Raw genomic sequence first — 20,686 nt, forward strand, 5'->3', positions numbered from 1 at the left:
ATATTTAATGAATTTGACGTGGTTTAACACGTGAGATTCGGTGACAATTTGGGGATAGCCATTCAGTTTCTCTATCACTACTCTTAGTTTTTAGAAACTGTTTAAGTAGATGACGTGGACAAAAACAAGTCAGATTCGGAACTTATTAGGAGAAATCATTCGGTGACTCTATCATTTTCTTTTTTAATTTCATAGTGGTATAATTTTATAACATGCAGTAATTACAAAAAAATTGTCCTAAAATTTAAATTTAATAGTGTTTTAGCTTCTTTTTGTTTTTGGGTTAGTAATAGTGTTATAGCTTTATACATGCTTAGTCTATGAATTTTTTAAACGTTGTTTTTTTTTTTTTGAGTTTGCATTGTGATGTAGGTTTTGCATATAAATAGGTCCACCTTGGTGAAGGAAGTTTAAATTTTAATTATCTTTAAAAATAAAGAAAAAATAAAATTAATTACTAAAAAAATACCAGAATGATTGCAGTGTGTTTAGATCAAGAACAACAAAAATTGCAAAGTTTCTAACTATCCTGAACGTGATTTCAAGGTTTCAAACAATGAAATTTGGCTGTTAACCACCACATATATGTTGACTCTAAAAAGATGAAATTTGAACCTGCATACGTAATTGATTGTTTGTCTTTTATTAAGAATAGGTCCCACAAAAATGTTGTCAAATACAGTAATGGGCTTGTCCCTTCGGCCTTTTTTTTTGGGCTTTACTTTTGTCCCAGAAACGACTGGTCAAAGGCCCATTATGTAATCATATTTTAAGGTAAAGTACAGCATCACACCTGATGTTTTTCAAAAGAAATAATGACACCCCATTAAGCTTGAAACAGATATCAAAGACACGCCAATAATAATAAATTAACATTTTTACCTTTGGCTCCACCAATTTAAATATTAAAATGACTTTTCTAAGCTCGTATCAAAAACCATTTCTTTCCCCCTCTCTGTTCTCTCTCTTCCTCCGCCCCAACACCAAAACACACACACACATTCATTGTCACACACACACACACACACACACTGTCACACATACTGTCACACACACACACACATGTGTGTATATATAGATACATATATATATACACACACAAGGCGGCGATGGGCGGCAGCAACGACGGTGGCGAACTGCCTTTCCTCCACCGTCGGCTTCATCATCATCCTCTGCCTCTACAACGACTGGCGCCAATTCTAGATCCGCGGCCGGCTTTGTTGGGTTCATCAAAAACCAACTTTTTCTTCAATGTGATTCTAAATTTTCCCATTTTTAGCATAACTCAATTCCCCAAATCCATATTTAGCAGTGAATCAGAGATAATTCCCCAAATCAAGTTTGGCAGTGAGTTGGAGATGGGTTGTGCTCAATTTTATCCGAAATTTCCCATTTTTAGCGAAAACCCAGTAACTTGTTAATAAGGTTTCTTCTCACTCCTCAAATCTAGAGAGAGAAAATCTAGAGAGAGAAGAGGATGATAATGAGGATGAAGGAGGAGAGGTTCGTGAGCATTTTTATGGCAGTGAGGACCCACTGATGCCATCACCACAGTTTGATTTTGGGTGGGATTTTTTTAATCCGTTTGATGGGAGTGAAAACAGAGGTGGTCAATGGGTTTAGTCAAAGCTCTGATGATGATCTGAGGGCTGTGATGGAGGCTGAGGGGATACCAGAGTTGGAGGAGGAGGATGAAGAAAGAGAAAATTCTGGAGTGAGAAAATTTTGGAGAGAGGATGATGGTGATTTTGGTGTGGTGGTGGTGCCGGATCTGGTTTGTGTAGGATTGATGGTAATTTTGTTATTTAAGTATTTTAATATTTTATAATTAAAATTAATAAAATAGTGAAGGGTAAAATACACTTTCATGTTTTAAGGCTCTATTTGAATGACAAATTTCACAAGGGAGCGTGGTTGTCCCAAAATAAGGAAACTTTCAACTAAGTGTCCGCAAATTTCAGTGGGCGTCTCTATATTTTATATTATATTCTATTTATGTCAATTACTAAAAAAAATTATTTAAAATAAATATAATAATAATGTTTGTCAGTTACAACTTGTTCAATATTGGTTTATTATACATATAATTATTAAAACTAATAAAGTTAGTCTTAAATCTAAATATATTGTATCGTATAGGCTTTTTTTTGGTCCTTTTCTTGTGAATCGAGTAGCTTAAAGAACTTTACAACATATAAAGATTTATACCAGATCAGGAATAACAAATTCCAACAGAAGCTCCAAATGAGGCTTGAACCGAAGTTCGACCAATTCCAACATAACACTTTCACCAGCTAGATCAATTCAAACATTCCACTCTCCCCACATCATTCATATTTTTGATTTGTTATACTCCATAGCCCTTATTTTTTTATTACTTACTTCAGGTGACATACATTGGGTACTTCCACCCTGCTTATTGGTTCAATCAATTACAATAGCCACTTGTTTGTCACTTGTAATTGTATATGTATATATTGACTCAACAACCACAAAACTTATGAAAATATAGAGGAAAGGTCAACCAAGATATATATACATATACATATACATATACACACACATATATATATAGATTATATTATATATATGTATATATGGAGACGCAGTTGGCTTATATCTGTATCTATCTACTCAGAGAGAGGGAGAGCTAGAGAGAATGCAGCAGAGACTTTATGAAGCAGCAATGGAAGGGAACACAACATCACTGCATGAATTACTAGAAGAAGATGGACTTGTTCTCGACAGGGTCGTTCTGAATTGTTTTAAGGAAACTGCTTTGCATGTTGCAGCATTGCGTGGCCATTTAGATTTTGTGAAAGAAATTCTAGCTCGAAATTCCGAGCTTGCCGGAGAAATAGATACGCGAGGAATGTCTCCTCTTCACTTAGCATCGGCTAAAGGGCACGTTGAGATAGTGAAAGCATTATTATTAGCCAACTCTGAGATGTGCCATGCTCGTGATCGAGATGGTAGAAACCCCCTCCATCTCGCTGCCATGAGAGGCCGAGTCAATGTGTTGAAGGAGTTGGTTCAAGCCAGATCCAACGAGGCTCGAGCAAAATTGGACCAGGGTGCAACCATCCTGCATGTGTGTGTGCAGCATAATCAAATAGAGGCACTAAAGCTATTGCTGGAAAGCATGAATGATCACGAATTTCCAAATTGTAAAGATGAGCACGGCAACACCATATTACATCTTGCAGTCAAGGAAAAACAAATTGAGGTATGGCCAAAACTAAGTTTCTGACTAATTACTTTTTGTGTTCCTATTGTGTACAGCCTATACCTATTGTTATTTCATGATTATCATATTTCCTCATTAATTTTTGGCCCAAGCAATAGCATATGACAACATCATCGCATACTGTAGTCTAATCATGTTAATAGTGCAGACAATTAAGGCTGTTGAGACCTTAATGAAGTATTATTTTTGCTATGTAGTTGAAGTGATTCTTTTGGGGCATTAAGTCAAATACTTTTACCCATCTTGTTTAATTTAACCAAATTAGGCAAACTCAAATTTCTTCAATTTGTAAAAGTTACAATATATTAACTGATGTTTGCAGACGATAAAATATTTGTTTTCGAGTGTCAGAATGGATGTAAACGCGATTAATGCAAATGGGTTCACAGTATTAGACATTTTAGAACAAAGTCAAAGAGATGTGAAGGATTTCGACATTGGAAAGTGCCTTCAAGGAGCTGGAGCTCTGAGAGCCAAAGATATAGCTTTAGCATCTGGTTACGAAAATCGAACCATTAGGCCTAATGGTACACCCTTGTATGTACATGATCAAAGAAATGTTCCGAAAAGCATTGTTCCACATCAAGGCGAATGGCTGGAGAAGAAGCGCGACGCATTAATTGTGGTGGCATCACTTATCGCAACAATGGCTTTCCAAGCTGGGGTGAGCCCTCCAGGCGGTGCTTGGCAAGACAATACGAGTCCACACAGAGCAGGGGAAGCTATAATGGCATATAACTATCCAGATTCATACCCAATCTTCCTTCGTGCTAATACGATAGGTTTTGTTGCATCTTTGAGCACAATCTTGTTGCTTATAAGCGGATTGCCCTTCAAGCGGAGGATTTTTATGTGGATTTTGATGGTGATCATGTGGTTGACAGTGACAGCAATGGCAGTAACTTATGTTATGGCAATTGTGGTTGTCACACCAATAAAGGAAAGACCAGCACTCACTGATGTAATTAAAGTTGCAGTCATAGTATGGGGTGTCTTGATGGCGTTGCTTCTGCTTGGGAACACTATCCGTTTGCTAGGAAGGGCTCCTTTGAGCAGACTTGGAAGATTTATACGGCCACAAAGAAGAAGTTTTTATTCAGTTTATGTAAATAGCAATGGCGACAGAGAAGCTCTCCGAAATCAGTTATAGACCGATGGCAGTATGGCACATTAGTGTTCGGCCTATGTATATGTTTAGTATATGAATTTCCATTTGCATAATGTAGTGGTGTGTTGTTAATGCCCTATGTCTTAAGAACTCAGATGCATAATATATATGTATCAGTGTATGCGATGTTGTATTAATGACTATAAGATTTCAGTGTATGTGAAGTTGTATTACTGCCTCTAAAGTATAACTTTTGTCCTAGTAGGGAATTAAGTTTATTTCAGCGAATGAGTTGTACTTAAGACAATAATAACTGAAAAAATTAAAAGTTATTCAACACCTCTCTTTTCAGACTGTGCAGCGTCTGGTCTGACTTGAACCAACTCTTTCAAGACACCGACTCCATAATTTTACATATAGGTTGACTTAAAGACTTTGTCGCTTTGTAATTCTTTTCTGGCAAGATATGCTTTTAGATTTATAGTCCTATAAGTCACAAAACAGTTTACAGGAATGCGATAGCAAGGAAATGAATCTCTCACTTCTGAGAAAAAACGAGAGTAAAAGTACGTTAAAACGCGTAAAGACTGAAAGAAATAAAAGACCAAATTAAAGGATAATATGGCCTTGCTAATTACAGTTTTCAGAAAATCAGAATAGAGAACAGTTTTTAGTTTTTTTAGATTTCAAACTTGCTAAGTTAAGAGAATTTATAATCCATACACATCCAACCTCCTGTCCTAATCATAAGTATAAAAGAAAATAATAAAAGAAAAGAAAACATTTAATTTACAATTAATCAAAACACCATTTAAGCACATAATCTAATTAAACAATTAACACATAAACAAATACAAATAATACATAGATACATAATCAAATAATCAAGTAGTACTTAATTCAATTAAACATATAAGCAATTAGTCAAATAATCAATTAAATAATTAAAAATACAATTAAAATTAAATAATTAAAAATACAATTAAAACAAATAAATAAATATCGAGACTATCCTTTTAAAATTAGGGGTATTATAGTTAAGTAATTTCAATATAAACCTTAACATATGCCTTATGATTTTTTTTCTTATTTTAAATATTTTGGTAAACTGTGACAATTTTTTTCATATATTTATTATTTGATTGAATATTAAATGTTTCGTTTTGATAAACAGTTTAATAAACAGACTGGGTTGGTGTTGAGGATTCCTGACACGATTATTAAATGGGTCGAATTTAAATTTACATATTTAGTAGAATATCCTTACACAATACGATTACTACATTGACACGACACAATCTTTAGATAATATGAATTGTCTTTGTATTCTTTTGAGCTTTGTTTGGTTTATTTTGGGTTTACACTTTCTTGGTTTTTGGATTGGGCTCCTAGGGCATGCCCCTTATATATATATGTAATTAATCTTTTTTATCTATGCATTACTGAATTACCAAAAAAAAAAAAATTAATATTATATACCCTGGAAAACCTCTCCTCTCTTTTTCGAGCCATCTATTTTAAATCAGTTGAATCCATGACAACACTGTGCATTGAGAATTATGCTCATGAAAGAGATCATCTTGAGTTGCTACTCTTCAAAAGCATTTGTGATGGCCCAAATTTTTCAACTCGGTGTGTCAGTGATGAATCGAAAGATGACCTGATAACGGATCCGAAATGCAAAAGTAAAAGACAAAACAATGGTCTCAAAAGATACCACGCATCTCTAAGAGGTCACGGAACCCAAAGAAAACAAATGCGGAAGCAATATTTCAAAAACGGACAAGAATGCACCTAGGGGCAAAATCGTCATTTTCAGCTTAAAAGTAGGCGTCACCAAGCACACCATTGGAAAGACAATGAAAAATTAATGAATTTAGACTCAAAAATCATTTGATTTGGAGTCCGGATGAAGAAGATATGGCTAACGGAAGAAGAAGGGGCAACACGGTCCAAAAGAGGCAACCCATGAACATCTAACCAGTTAGGAAGGTCTCCTAACCGGTTAGGAGGCCAAAGTTTATGACCAAAACACTGCCCATGCACATGTAACCGGTTACGAAACCCCTCGTAACCGTTTACATGTGAAGAGGGCAGTAAAGTGCAACCCAAAAACCTGGCAGCAGGGGTTTTTCCGGGAAAAATGAAAATTTAAGGGCCAAGATGGCATTTTCTGGAAAAACTCAAAGAAGAAACCCCCCTCAAAATCGAGTTTTCTACGTTAATTGTAAGAAAAATAAAAAAAAACTCACTGTGAAATGCCCAAAATGCCCTCCCAAGAAAACTGGTCTAGAGGGTCCAAAAAGCTACTAAATTTAAAAACTGAGAGCTGAACTTCGGATGCGATTTCCGATGCCAAGATGGCATTTTCTGGAAAAATACGAAGAAGAAATCCCCCCTAAAATCACATTTTCTAAGTGACTATGTAAAGAACAGAATTTATTTCTCAAAGAAAATTTTCAAAATACCCTTAGGTCAGATTATACAACAAAAGTGTAAAATGAGTCCGTAAGAGGCTCATTTCACCAAATAAGAAGTTTTGCCCGGAAACGACTATGCACGCAAACGTAACTTACCTAGTAAGATGTACTACAATGGTCCATGGTCCAAAAATATGGCCAATACAAAAAATGACCCCCCAACGGCCAAAATGCCAAAAACGAAGTTTGGAATGAAAACTTGAAATTTAAAATCATGAGCTGGTTTCAAAATGCCGTTTGGCCCTTGACCACACTTCATACATGTTAAATGAATTCTAGATAAGGAATTTTATACGCAATACACGCTCCGGTGCAAAATAGCATACTAAAACGCATTAATTTCATGTAATCTCATTAAGGGCAAAAATCAACATCCATGACATAAATGTGATTCTGAAAGAAGTTTGGCCCTTGGTCTCATATCATATACATAAAATGAGAATCAAAAGTGTGCTTAGCCACACATTACAAGTTTCGAATCAAATATACACATATGACAATTAAGACTACAATTGGCATTCAGAGCCAACCTTCACAAAAATGGAAGTCTTCAAGTCCACAAGTCATCCAAGCATAATGGAAGTCTCAACTTTAATTTTTGTACCTGAAATATGCCCTAGTATCGTAGGGGTGAGTAACATAAAGCTACTCGTAGGAAGTGAGCATGCATCGACCTATATTTTACAAGTTTGCATGATTTAATTATTGTGGTTCATTCCACCTAACGTCTATGTCAAAGGTGAGACTCAAGGAGCATCCTAGCTACCTAAAATCATTTCTAGCAACAATCACCTCATTCATGAAATTTTAGCAACATAAGGTCATGCTTACACAAAGTAACAACATATAGATTCTCAAGGTTATCAACTTGAAGTCTAAAATGCAACATCAACTAAATATAATAATTTAGTATAATTAGAATATCTAATACCACACATCAAAATATAGATTCTCTAGGTTATCAACTAGAAATCTAAAAGTGTGAAATCAACTAAATATATCAATTTAGTATGGATGTACTTAACAACATCAAAATCGCCAATAGTCAAAACCACAAGTCAATAAGGTAAACATGATTGTCAACTTGGAATTGAATGCGAAAACAAATAGTAGAAGACTTGGACATCACGCTCGAAATTCTGCCGAGACCTCAATGGTTATTCTGGGCACTAACCCGTACTCAATGACTTAGAGGACTCACGTCCCCGTATTAGAGCCAAACCCTAGCCATCTCAACTCAACAATGTTCCAAGATTCCAAAATAAGCCAAATAAGTTCATAACTTATACATATTACTATTACATAGTAACAAATTAGCAATATAACTCTCAATTATGCATAATGAGCATTTCATATCCATAATGCTACGAAATCACTAACCAACAATATATTCATATAGAAACATACTCTCATGAATATAAATTTAACAACAATGCCCTTCAATGCATATAATACAATCAAGTGAATACTTCACAAGTCTAAATCCATGATCTTAAAATAGAAGTACCTTCTAACACATGATTAAATCCATGAATAAATCAGATAGAATCTAATTACATCAAAATAATTAAACTCTCTAAATTTCAAATCATTTCCAATTGGCCCTAATTTAATATATGCTAATAGACATATCATGGTCATTACATATATTCCCACAAAAGCTTAATTAGGCCCATGAAACCACAAAATTAGATTTTAATTAATTCTCTTAATTAAAGTCTCTAAATTTTCAAACTCAACCAAATGCTCTCAAATTAAAGTATGTTAATAAATATGCCAAAACTTAATTTAGAAGCATAACACAACTCAATTTCATGCAAGGTACGGCCATGAACTTTAATCTTTCACAAAAGATAAATATTAATTAAAAAGAGCAATTATTATTTAATTAATCCAAATTTAATATATGTTAACCAACATGTTAAAACAAGATTTTCTACTATGCCATAATTCAAATCAAAGTTATATATCATCATAAATTTTAAATCTTATACAAAGAAACTAACTTTCTAAATTTGATACAAGGCACATATATAAGTTGTATAGTCATGCTAAACACTCAATACAGCACACACAAAAGTCTAAAACATTCCCTACCTCCATTTGAGATGAAATCTCAAATTCCCACCAAAATAAATCGGCTCTGAATCCGACGAAACTCCTAGGTTTTGTCGGGGACAACACCACGACCATGAATCCCAAGGAAGCCCCATCAAAAACACAACTTGACTTCAAACCCGAACTCAAGAAATGGCCAAAACGAGATTCCAATCGGTTGGAATCGAAGGCTTCGCCGAGGGGAACAATAAACACTAAGGCATCAAGGTATTTCATTGAAAGGAAGAAGCTCAAAAGAAGAGAGAGAAGATGGCAGCCATAGCTGCCTCTAGATCTGGCCAAGAGAGAGGAGAAAGAGAGCAAAAATCTGATTTTTCACTTAAAGGCCCCTTATTTATAGAAAAACTCAAAAAATGTCCTGAACGGGCCCCCTAGGTCCGGAAAAGTGAAATCTGAGCAGACGAGCTCAAACGGCAAAACTCTGTGAACAAAAAAGATTCCAAATGAGAAAATATGAACAACGGAAGAAACGACATCGAAAACCGAGTCCTGAGTAGAGAGTTATGCCTAAAACAAGTTTGGCGCAAATCAGGGCCAGAAAACCCTGAAACTGGAAAATATCGTCCAGGAGGAAATTCTAAGAGTTCACGACTCGACGAAATGTAAAAATGAACTCATACGGGGATCCAGGATCAAAACAAGGCATTGAGCATTAACTTTCATTAATTACACAATGACCCCTCCAAAAAGTGAAAACTGCGAAACTGTCCCAGAATGAAAATATCTTTTTCTTAGATACCTCTGAAATAAAATATCTTCAAAAGATATTTTTGAAAAACACCCCAAGAAAAGAAAAAGTTCCCAAAGAACTTTGCATTTATGCCCCTATGAACACCGGGAACAACCAGAGTATTTTCTCACGAAAGTAAAGATACGTATCTCATAGAAATCATTGGGAATGAAGATACCTGAAGTCAGAAACCAACTCCGAACACAAGAAGTGTGGTTACGCAAACAGAGTGACAAATGAGGAAAAGACGGAATAGGAAAAAAGACAAAAAGTGAATAGTGTCGAGAAACGAAAAATGTGGGAATGACTCAATCCTCAAAGGAAGTTGTCAATCTACAGAAAAGAGTTTTGGAAATTACTCCAGAGCACTCAAGACGACACTAATCGACAAGAAACCAAACTCAGAAGGGAAAAGATAACGGAAAAAATTTATCCGAAAAATCCGGGTCATTACAGCATTGATCTAGCCTTAGCCTCATTGATATCTAATTATGACCCTCACGAATCTCAACCTATAATTCAGGGAAAAAAGAAATTTTAAAATCGACGTAAGCAAATAAAAATACACGAGTTCAAAAAAAATAAAAAAATAAAAAAGAAAAAAAAAAAGAAAAATCACCATATCATATCATGTGTTATATATACACATGGTCATCTCTCAAGTTTCCATTAATTTCTTTTTATTCACCAATTCATTAATTTTTTACTCTAGAAATAATTTCTAAATCGCTTCTACACATAGCTATGCCCCGAGGAAAAGTATTCCAGGATATTTTAAAATTTTCCGTAATTATTTTAGGCCACTTGACTAAATCTAAATTCCTGTGTCATTGATGAAATGGGATCACATTTTCAGTTTAATTTTAACTTTCACTTCTGACTTTGTCCGAATATCAAAATTCTACACCCCAAAATAGAAAATTGAATGGCTTTCATTGTCTAATCCAAACCTGAGGACTCACCATGACATTTAAAAATTAAAAAAAAAAAAAAAAAAAAACAATTGAGAGGAATTCTTTTAGAAACATAACCCATATATTCCATTGATGAAACTGCCCACATGGCAATCGATCATTAAAATTTCTCATGATTAGAAAGCAAATTATCCAAAAACATATATACAGATATTACAAGAAAGACACGCCCAATTCATACCAGTACCACCAACTACTGAAAAACACCAAAACAGGGCACTATAAATGAGGTGAGATCTGAATTCAAGCAATCTTGACCTCAATGGTCTTGGGATTCTTTGGCTGTGGGGGAGGCAACTTGTGAACAGTAACAGTAAGCACACCGTCCTGACAGACCGCAGAGATGTCATCAGTATTAGCATTGTCAGGCAACACAAACTTCCTCATGAATTTCCCAACCCTCCTCTCCATCCTCACGTACTTGGCTCCCTCTTCCTCTTCCTCTCTCTTTCTCTCTCCACTGATCAGCAGCACATTGTCGTCCTCCACCTGCACCTTGATGTCCCCTGACTTCAGCCCCGGCATGTCCAGCACGAACACTTAAGAATTTGGGTACTCCTTCACGTCGGCCGGTGTCGTCGCCATTGCCTTGGCGTAGCGGACGTATGTGCGAGTCGGAGCATTGGAGGACTTGTCGGCTTCATCGGTGGCGTCTAGAATGTGTTGAAGGGCGTGGAAGATTGAAGCGTCGAAACCCACCGGCCTGAATTCCATTTTCTTCTTTGTTTGGGGGAGTGAGAGAAGATTCCAAAGCTTTTGATTTTGCTCTGATTGTTTTGTTGAATCAATGTGTTGAAGGGATGAGAATGTTGTGGGCAATTTATTGGCGTGGGTATGTGAAGTTTCTGGAAAGGTTGGGAATATGCAAGACTTTTCTAGGAGGTTCTGGACTTCTGGTAACAGACAAGAAGGTTAGCTTTTAACCATGAAAATTCGGATTAGAATTCCCAAGACAAGATTAGGGCCTGTAACAAAAGGTTAGGACATGCTGTAATTACAAAAAAAAAAAAAAAAAAGAAAAAGAAAAAGAAAAAGAAAAAGTTTTAAAATTTAAATTTAATAGTGTTATAGGTTTTGCATATATATAGGTGCACTCTCACGAAAAGAAGTTTCAAGTTTAATTATCTTTAAAAACTATGAAAATATAAGATTAATTATTAAAAAATACTACAATAATGGCAGTGTGGTTAGATCAAGAACAACAAAAATTGCAAAGTTTCAAACTATATTGAACGTGATTTCAAGGTTTTAAACAATGAAATTTGGCTGTTAACCACCGCATATATGTTGACTCTAAAAAAAATGAAATTTGACTTTTACCTACAAGGCGTAACTGATTGTTCGTCTTTTATTAAGAATACGACCCAAAAGAATGTTATCAAATACAGTAATGGCTTGTCCCTTCGGCCTTTGTTTTTGGGCTTTACTTTTGTCCCAGAAATGGACTGGTCAAAGGCCCACTCTGTAATTATATTCTATTTATGTCAGTTACTTAATTTTTTTTTTCTTTTTTAATTTTTTTTTAAAAAAAAGGAAAAGAAAAGTTCGTCAGTTACAACTTGTTCAATATCGGTCTATACATATAACTATTAAAACTAATAAAGTTAGTCTTAAATCTAAATATATTGTATCGTATAGGCTTTTTTTTGTCCTTTTCTTGTGAATTGAGTAGCTTAAAGAACTATAAAGATTTATCCTATTATAAATTAAATCAAGCATAGCTCTTGGTGTGATGTCCTCTTCTTAAACAAACATATTTTTGTAAGATTATTTATTTTTATTTTTATTTTTTATTTTGGTACGATAAGGAATAACAATTTCCAGCATAAGTTCCAAAAAATTGAGGCTTCAACCGGAGTTCGACCCATTCCAACATAACACTTTCCCCAGCTAGATCAATTCAAACATTACACCCTCCCCACATCATTCATATTTTTGATTTGTTATACCATATAGCCCTTATTTTTTTATTACTTATTTCAGGTGACATACATTGGGTACTTCCACCCTGCTTATTGGTTCAATCAATTACAATAGCCACTTATTTGTCACTTGTAAATTGTATGTATATATTGACTCAACTACCACAAAACTTATGAAAATATAGAGGAAAGGTCAACCAAGATATATATATATATATATATATATATATCTGCGTTCAGATTATACATATATATATTATATTATATATATGTATATATGGAGACGCAGTTGGCTTATATCTGTATCTATCTACTCAGAGAGAGAGAGCTAGAGAGAATGGAGCAGAGAGTTTATGAAGCAGCAATGGAAGGGAACACAACATCACTGCATGAATTACTAGAAGAAGATGGACTTGTTCTCGACAGGGTCGTTCTGAATTGTTTTAAGGAAACTCCTTTGCATGTTGCAGCATTGCGTGGCCATTTAGATTTTGTGAAAGAAATTCTAGCTCGAAATTCCGAGCTTGCCGGAGAAATAGATACGCGAGGAATGTCTCCTCTTCACTTAGCATCGGCTAAAGGGCACGTTGAGATAGTGAAAGCATTATTATTAGCCAACTCTGAGATGTGCCATGCTCGTGATCGAGATGGTAGAAACCCCCTCCATCTCGCTGCCATGAGAGGCCGAGTCAATGTGTTGAAGGAGTTGGTTCAAGCCAGATCCAACGAGGCTCGAGCAAAATTGGACCAGGGTGCAACCATCCTGCATTTGTGTGTGCAGCATAATCAAATAGAGGCACTAAAGCTATTGCTGGAAAGCATGAATGATCACGAATTTCCAAATTGTAAAGATGAGCACGGCAACACCATATTACATCTTGCAGTCAAGGATAAACAAATTGAGGTATGGCCACAAATTACTTTTTGTATTCCTATAGTGTGCAGCCTATACCTATTGTTATTTCATGATTATCATATTTCCTCATTAATTTTTGGCCCAAACAATAGCATATGACATCATCATCGCTTACCGTAGTCTAATCATGTTAAAAGTGTAGACAATTAAGGCTGTTGAGACCTTAATGAAGTATTATTTTTGCTTTGTAGTTGAAGTGATTCTTTTGGGGCATTAAGTCAAATACTTTTACCCATCTTGTTTAATTTAATCAAATTAGGCAAACCCAAATTTCTTCAATTTGTAAAAGTGACAATATATTAACTGATGTTTGCAGACGATAAAACATTTGTTTTCAAGTGTCAGAATGGATGTAAACGCGATTAATGCAAATGGGTTCACAGCATTAGACATTTTAGAACAAAGTCAGAGAGATGTAAAGGATTTCGACATTGGAAAGTGCCTTCAAAAAGCTGGAGCCTTGAGAGCCAAATATATAGCTTTAGGTGGTAACGAAAATCAAACCATTAGGCCTAATGGTACACCCTTGTTTGTACATGATCAAAGAAATGTTCCGAAAAGCATTGTTCCACATCAAGGCGAATGGCTGGAGAAGAAGCGCGACGCATTAATTGTGGTGGCATCACTTATAGCAACAATGGCTTTCCAAGCTGGGGTGAGCCCTCCAGGCGGTGCTTGGCAAGACAATACGAGTCCACACAGAGCAGGGGAAGCTATAATGGCATATAACTATCCAGATTCATACCCAATCTTCCTTCGTGCTAATACGATAGGTTTTGTTGCATCTTTGAGCACAATCTTGTTGCTTATAAGTGGATTGCCTTTCAAGCGGAGGATTTTTATGTGGATTTTGATGGTGATCATGTGGTTGACAGTGACAGCAATGGCAGTAACTTATGTTATGGCAATTGTGGTTGTCACGCCAAAAAGGGAAAGACCACCACTCACTGGTGTAATTGTTGTTGCAGTCATAGTATGGGGTGTCTTGATAGCATTGCTTCTGCTAGGAAACACAATTCGTTTGGTAGGAAGGGGACCATGGGGCCTTGGGAAATTTACATGGCCACAAAGAAGAACTTCGGGTACAGTTTATGGAAAAAATAGCAATGGAGACCCAGAAGCTCACCGAATTCAGCTGATATAAACCATGTTGTATATGTTTTGTGTGAATTTCCATTTGGCATTTATACGTCATCGTGAATATTATATGCATACATTTGTATACTAAATAATTACCTAGAAACTTAATTATTATAGTCTACCTCAATTTGTTTATCGACGGCTAGATGCAATATGGTGTTGCCGTGCTCATTCTTACAATTCGCAAATTCGTGATCATTCATAGTCGTCACCACCAAAAGCTTTAGTGCTTCTAATTGATCATCATGCACACATACATGCAATATGGTTGAACCCTGATCCAATTTTGCTCGAGCAGCGTCTGGTCTGACTTGAACCAACTCTTTCAAGACACTGACTCCATAATTTTATATATAGGATGACTTAAAGACTTAATGGCTTTGTAATTCTTTGCAGGCAAGATAGCTTTCAGATTCATAGTTCTTTAAGTCACAAACAGTTACAGGAATGCGATAGCAAGGAAATGAATTTCTCACTCCTGAGAAAAAACGAGAGTAAAAGTCCGTGGAAACGCGTAAAGACTGAAGAAATAAAAGTCCAAATTAAAGGATAATAACTGTCTCCATAATTTTGTCCAATACAAATACGTCTACCGAAAATTAATTGCTCTGGTAATTGTTTGCTTTGTTGGTGCATAACATATGCCAATTTCTTTGTTAATTTTTGGATTGAGTTTAAAATAGGAATAAATTACATTTATCCACGAGTGCACAACACCGACAGATGTCACTGGATGTACAATTGATCCCATTTTAAAATTTTAACTTAAATACACAAATATAATATACGAAGTAATATTTATTTCCTTTTCATTCAGGGAAAAAAAAAAATTATTTCCTTTTCAGGTAAAGATTTGACAATATAAAAAAGAAACGAAAAGATTTGCCAATATTTATTTTCCTTTTCTGGTGAAAATACAAATTCTAACTTAAATACGTAAAGATATCAATATACATAGTAATATGTTTTTTCCTATTAACATAAAGACTGGTCAATATTTGTTTTCCTTCTGTGGTGAAAATATAACTTCTCCAGATTTGTGTTATATCTATGGGTTGCACTTGCTTCTGCACCAAAAATTGTAACCAAAACATGAGAAATAACATATAATATATACAACTCTCACTATATATTGCATGATGACAAACTTTAAAATATTAGTTACTCGATATTTGTGTAGAGAGAAGTTTGATGCAAAAGAAAATTTGATTACTAATTGTTTACTCAATTATTTTTGGCCCAATGGAAAGGTGACATGTGGCAAGTTTCAATGAGCTTACCACACTGGATTGATGCTTTAAAATGTCCAAAAGAAGAAGCGTCATATGGAATTGCTGAAGTTTGATCTTGTGTCATCCACCAATAGGGAGGAAGAATGTGGCGAGTTCCATTGGAACTTACCATGCTGGATCGCAATTCTTATAAATTATTATTGGAAGCTAACCACGATGTCATGAAGGTCAGCCTAAAATGAAGAATGCCGAGCCCTTGGTTCAGAACGGTGAACCTTTCTTTCAGAATGGCCGAGCCTTTGGTTCAGAACGCCGAGCCCTTGGTTCAGAATGGCTGAACCATTTCCTTTAGAACAGCCGAACCATTTCCTTCAGAATGCCGAGCCTTGGGTTCAGAATGGCTGAACCATTTCCTTCAGAACGGCGAACCCTTGCCTTCAAAATGCCGAGCCCTTGGATCAGAACGGTTGAACCTTTCCTTCAGAATGGCCGAGCCTTTGGTTCAGAACGCCGAGCCCTTGGTTTAGAACGGCTAAACCATTTCCTTCAGAAATGTTGAACCATTTCCTTTAGAACGCTGAGCCCTGGGTTCAGAACGACTGAACCATTTCCTTCAGAACAGCGAACCCTTGCCTTCAAAACGCTGAGCCCTTGGTTCAAAAAGGTTAAACCATTTCCTTCAGAACGCCGAGCCTTGTGTTCAGAACGGTGAACCTTTCCTTCAGAACGGCCGAGCCTTTGGTTCAAAACGCCGAGCCCTTGGTTCAGAAAGGCTAAACCATTTCCTTCAAAATGGCCGAGCCTTTGGTTCAAAACGCTGAGCCTTTGGTTCAGAACGGCTGAACCATTTCCTTCAGAACGCTGAACCTTTTTCCTTTAGAAGGCGGAACCTTTCCTTCAGCAGGGCTGAGCCCTTGGTTCGGAACGGCTGAACCTTTGGTTAATAATGCCGAACCTTTTCTTCAGAACGACCAACCAGGAGACCACAATGCCATGAATTCCAAAGCTCAAAAGGAAAGTCTAAAGGAATGGAAGTTATCGAAGTTCAAGGGATGTGGGTAATTATATATTTCTGGTATATATATATATATATATATATATATATATATATATATATATATATATAAAAATATATATACATGAAATATTACCTGCGATAAGGAAGTCACTAAAAGTTAGAGACCACGACGCCATGAAAGGAAGATTCTGTAAAAGGAAAAGACTATAAAGAACGTCATACACTTGGCCAAATATAAACACTTCAGTTGAAAGTGGTGGTACTTCATATAGTTACCACTATTAACTGAAGAAACTGTCAAAGGTTATGGATGACAAGGGTTAAATTAGTGGAATCATGGTCTGAAATAAAGGAGAAGACTACGCATGAGGGAGAAGACTAAGGAAGACATGGGACACGTGGCATGATTCGGATCTTCCAGGTGGAATTTCTCAACTGCTATTGGAAACCGCCGACTTTTCATTTCGGTAGTTCCAGAACGTGGGTAAAGGCTTGCAAACATGCATTCAACCACCAAGACCACTATTTATCAGTTATAAATCATGGGAGAATATGATTTTACACTTGTCAACATTGAGAGAAGCCTAGAAGATCATGGGACACTTGGCAGTCGAAGGAAAGGCCACGCGGAAGCTACTAAGGCTGCCACACATCAATTTACATGTATCGAAAAGCTCTATAAATAGAACACTTAGAGCTAGTTTGCAAATCCTGTTCAAATCACACAGTAAAACAGGAGTTCAATTATTACATTTCATGTCTCTTTACATTCATGTAATGCACCTTCAATATGTTTAATTTAAGTCCTGCATTTATTATTCTTACTTTCCAGCACCTTACTTTGAAATCCTGCACTTTCAATATCCCTTTCCTTTCCACTAGCCATAAATTAATCCAGAAGTCATTTTTCAAGGCAAAAAGAACCTTTGAAGGTGGTAATTCTAATCCTTCATCCAATCCCTTGATCACTGCAATCTTCTACTGGATAATTATTCGGATATCTACTTTGGAACGACAACAATTCCTGACACACCCGACATTCAACCTCCTTTACGCACTTAGAAAGGGCCACGGTTTCTAGGAGCCGAACACTAATTTTGAAAACAGTAACTGACACTTTCCAACATGGACAAACATAATGTCTTATTGGCAGTAATAAAATATCACATAGGCATACAAATGTATGCATATAATATTCACGATGACGTACGAATGCCAAATGGAAATTCATACAAAACATATACAGCATGGTTTATATCAGCTGAATTCGGTAAGCTTCTCTGTCTCCATTGCTATTTTTTCCATAAACTGTACCAAAAGTTTTTCTTTGTGGAAATAGAAATTTCCCAAGGCGGGTGAATGGTACCTTTCCCATCAAACGAATTGTGTTTCCTAGCAGAAACAATGCTATCAAGACACACCATGCTACCGCTGCAACTGCAATTACACCAGTCAGTGGTGGTCTTTCCATTTCTGGTGTGACTACCACAATTGCTACAACAAAAGTTGCTGTCATTGCTGTCACTGTCAACCACATGATCACCATCAAAATCCACACAAAAATCCTCCGCTTGAAGGGCAATCCGCTTATAAGCAAAAAGATTGTGCTCAAAGATGCTACAAAACCTATCGTACTAGCACGAAAGGAAAGTCGGAAATGAATCTGGATAGTTATATGCCATTATAGCTTCCCTTGCTCTGTGTGATGAATATTTTGTATCAGTGATATTGTAATTGTCTTGCCAAGCACCGCCTAGAGGGCTCACCCCAGTTTAGAAAGCCATTGCTGCGATAAGCCATGCCACCACAATTAATGTGTTCCGCTCCTTCTCCAGCCATTCGCCCTGATGTGTGTGATTGTGTGAATGCTTTTTGGAGCATTCCTTTTATCATCATCATGTACAAACAAGGGCGTATTAGGCCTAATGGTTCGATTTTCGTTACCAGCTACTAAAGCTATGTCTTTGGCTCTCAAGGCTCCAACTTCTTGAATGTACTTTCCGATGTCAAAATCCTTCACATCTCTCTCACTTTGTTCTAAAATGTCCAATGCCGTGAACCCAATTGCATTAATCGTGTTTAGATCAATATGTCTGGCACCCAAAAGCAAATACTTTATCGTCTGCAAACATCATCAGTTAATTGTCACTTTTACAATTTTAACAAATTTGGATTTGCCTAATTCGGTTAAATAAAACAAGGTGACTAAAAGTATTCCACTTAATGCCCCCAACGAGTTGAAGTTGAAGTTGAAGAGAGGGGTATGAAATGGGTTTAGGTAACAAAAAACACAATCAATCACGGTCGGAATCAATGAAACTAGCAGTTGGTTCATTTTGCTTGGAGCTCGCCAATATGAACTTGGTGTTGTCGATGCTTAGAGCTTGCCGTGTGTGAGATTGGTTAGCCGAAATTAAGCATGTACAAAAAGATATAAAAAATACAGAGGGAGAGCTTGAAACTGACCGGGTTCCATGTACTGAACGTCAAATATCAAAGACCCAATTATTCATCAGTTCAGTGTGAAACAGAGCGGTGCACTCTCATCCTCACAGTCCTCATCGTCGGAGCAATGAAGAACCCACCGGTGATGATGGAACTAACCAGTGTCAAATGAATCCAGTGGTGGAACGATGTAAGTAAGAGGGATGACGACAAGTTGTGGCAATGGACAATGATTGATGATGGGCAATGATGAACGGTTGACTGCGAGCTTAGAATGAAGCTTACCGTCGAGGCGCGAGAACGGCAGTGAAACAGAACGACGAGCACACAGGACGACGGCAGGCACTCATGTGAGCAGTGATCAGTGCCAAGTTGTTCTTGTAGAGACTTCCATGGAAACCAAGCCCTAATTTTACAGTGACAAACAGTGTGTGTGTATATATAAATAGGGGTTTTTTTGTCATTTAAAATTACATATATTTGTATTAAAAAATTAAGGGTAAAATAGTCCATTCGCATGCGTCAGAGGCCAAAAAGTAAATTGGGGTACAAGTGAAAGTTAAAATCAAAATTTTCATTTTGGTAAAATATGACCTAATCACAAGAGGTGTGAGTGTAATTTGTCCTAATTATTATGTACACCGTTAACATGATTAAACAAAAGTATGCCACGATGCATATGCTATTGTTAGAGCCATAAAGTAATGCGAAAATATGATAATAATGAAATGGCAATAGGTGTAGGCTAAACTCAATAGGAATACTAAATAATTAGCTACAAAATTAATTATTATGGTCATACCTCAATTTGTTTATCCGCGACTGCTAGATGTAATATGGTGTGCCATGCTCATCCTTACAGTTTGCAAATTCGTGATCATCCATACTCTCCAGCAATAGCACTAATGCTTCTAATTGATTATGCTGCACACACACATGCAGTATGGTTGCCCCCTGGTCCAATTTTGCTCGAGCAGCGTCTGGTCTGACTCGAACCAACTTTTTCAAGACACTGACTCGGCCTTTGATGGCTGCCAGATAAAGGGGGTTTCTGCCATCTCGATCGCGAGCAACGCACATCTCAGGGTTAGCCAACAATAGTGCTTTTACTATCTCAACGTGTCCTTTAGCTGATGCTAAGTGAAGAGGGGACAATCGTTGCGAATTTTATTCTCCAGCAAGCTCCGGGTTTCAAGCTACAATTTCTTTCACAAATTCTACATGTCCACGCAGTGCTGCAACATGCAAAGGAGTTTCCTTAAAACAATTTAAAACAACTCTGTCCAGAATCAGTCCATCTTCTTGAAGTAATTCATGCAATGATGTAATGTTCCCTTCCATTGCTGCTTCATAAAG

General features: G+C 36.5%; 2 protein-coding genes and 1 pseudogene across 2 annotated transcripts; 2 read left to right on the plus strand and 1 right to left on the minus strand.

Moving 5' to 3' along the window:
• The first annotated feature begins 1,588 nt into the window (after positions 1-1,588).
• LOC132281742 (ankyrin repeat-containing protein BDA1-like) lies at positions 1,589-4,397 on the plus strand. Its single transcript, XM_059783417.1, has 3 exons — positions 1,589-1,774; positions 2,639-3,226; positions 3,570-4,397. Exons 1-3 carry the CDS (start codon positions 1,589-1,591, stop codon positions 4,395-4,397), a joined length of 1,602 nt encoding a protein of 533 aa, XP_059639400.1.
• A 5,442-nt stretch (positions 4,398-9,839) lies between these two features.
• Positions 9,840-11,433, minus strand: LOC132285098 (17.9 kDa class II heat shock protein-like; annotated as a pseudogene).
• Positions 11,434-12,916: 1,483 nt separating this feature from the next.
• On the plus strand, positions 12,917-14,639 carry LOC132281743 (ankyrin repeat-containing protein ITN1-like). The gene is made up of 2 exons (XM_059783418.1): positions 12,917-13,483; positions 13,812-14,639. The coding sequence occupies exons 1-2, from the start codon at positions 12,917-12,919 to the stop codon at positions 14,637-14,639; spliced, it is 1,395 nt and encodes a 464-aa protein (XP_059639401.1).
• Positions 14,640-20,686: the final 6,047 nt, after the last annotated feature.

The sequence above is a fragment of the Cornus florida genome, unplaced genomic scaffold (genome assembly GCF_030987335.1).
Source record: "Cornus florida cultivar Cherokee Brave unplaced genomic scaffold, ASM3098733v1 CherokeeBrave_3.0.0_Hap2_Chr11, whole genome shotgun sequence".
Taxonomy (NCBI): domain Eukaryota; kingdom Viridiplantae; phylum Streptophyta; class Magnoliopsida; order Cornales; family Cornaceae; genus Cornus; species Cornus florida.

Coding starts and splice junctions, on each gene's coding strand:
- LOC132281743 (XM_059783418.1), top strand. CDS start 12,917: ATGGAGCAGAGAGTTTATGAAGCAGCAATGGAAGGGAACACAACATCA. Junction 13,484..13,811: donor TCAAGGATAAACAAATTGAG/GTATGGCCACAA, acceptor TGATGTTTGCAG/ACGATAAAACATTTGTTTTC.
- LOC132281742 (XM_059783417.1), top strand. CDS start 1,589: ATGGGAGTGAAAACAGAGGTGGTCAATGGGTTTAGTCAAAGCTCTGAT. Junction 1,775..2,638: donor TGGTGGTGGTGCCGGATCTG/GTTTGTGTAGGA, acceptor CTATCTACTCAG/AGAGAGGGAGAGCTAGAGAG. Junction 3,227..3,569: donor TCAAGGAAAAACAAATTGAG/GTATGGCCAAAA, acceptor TGATGTTTGCAG/ACGATAAAATATTTGTTTTC.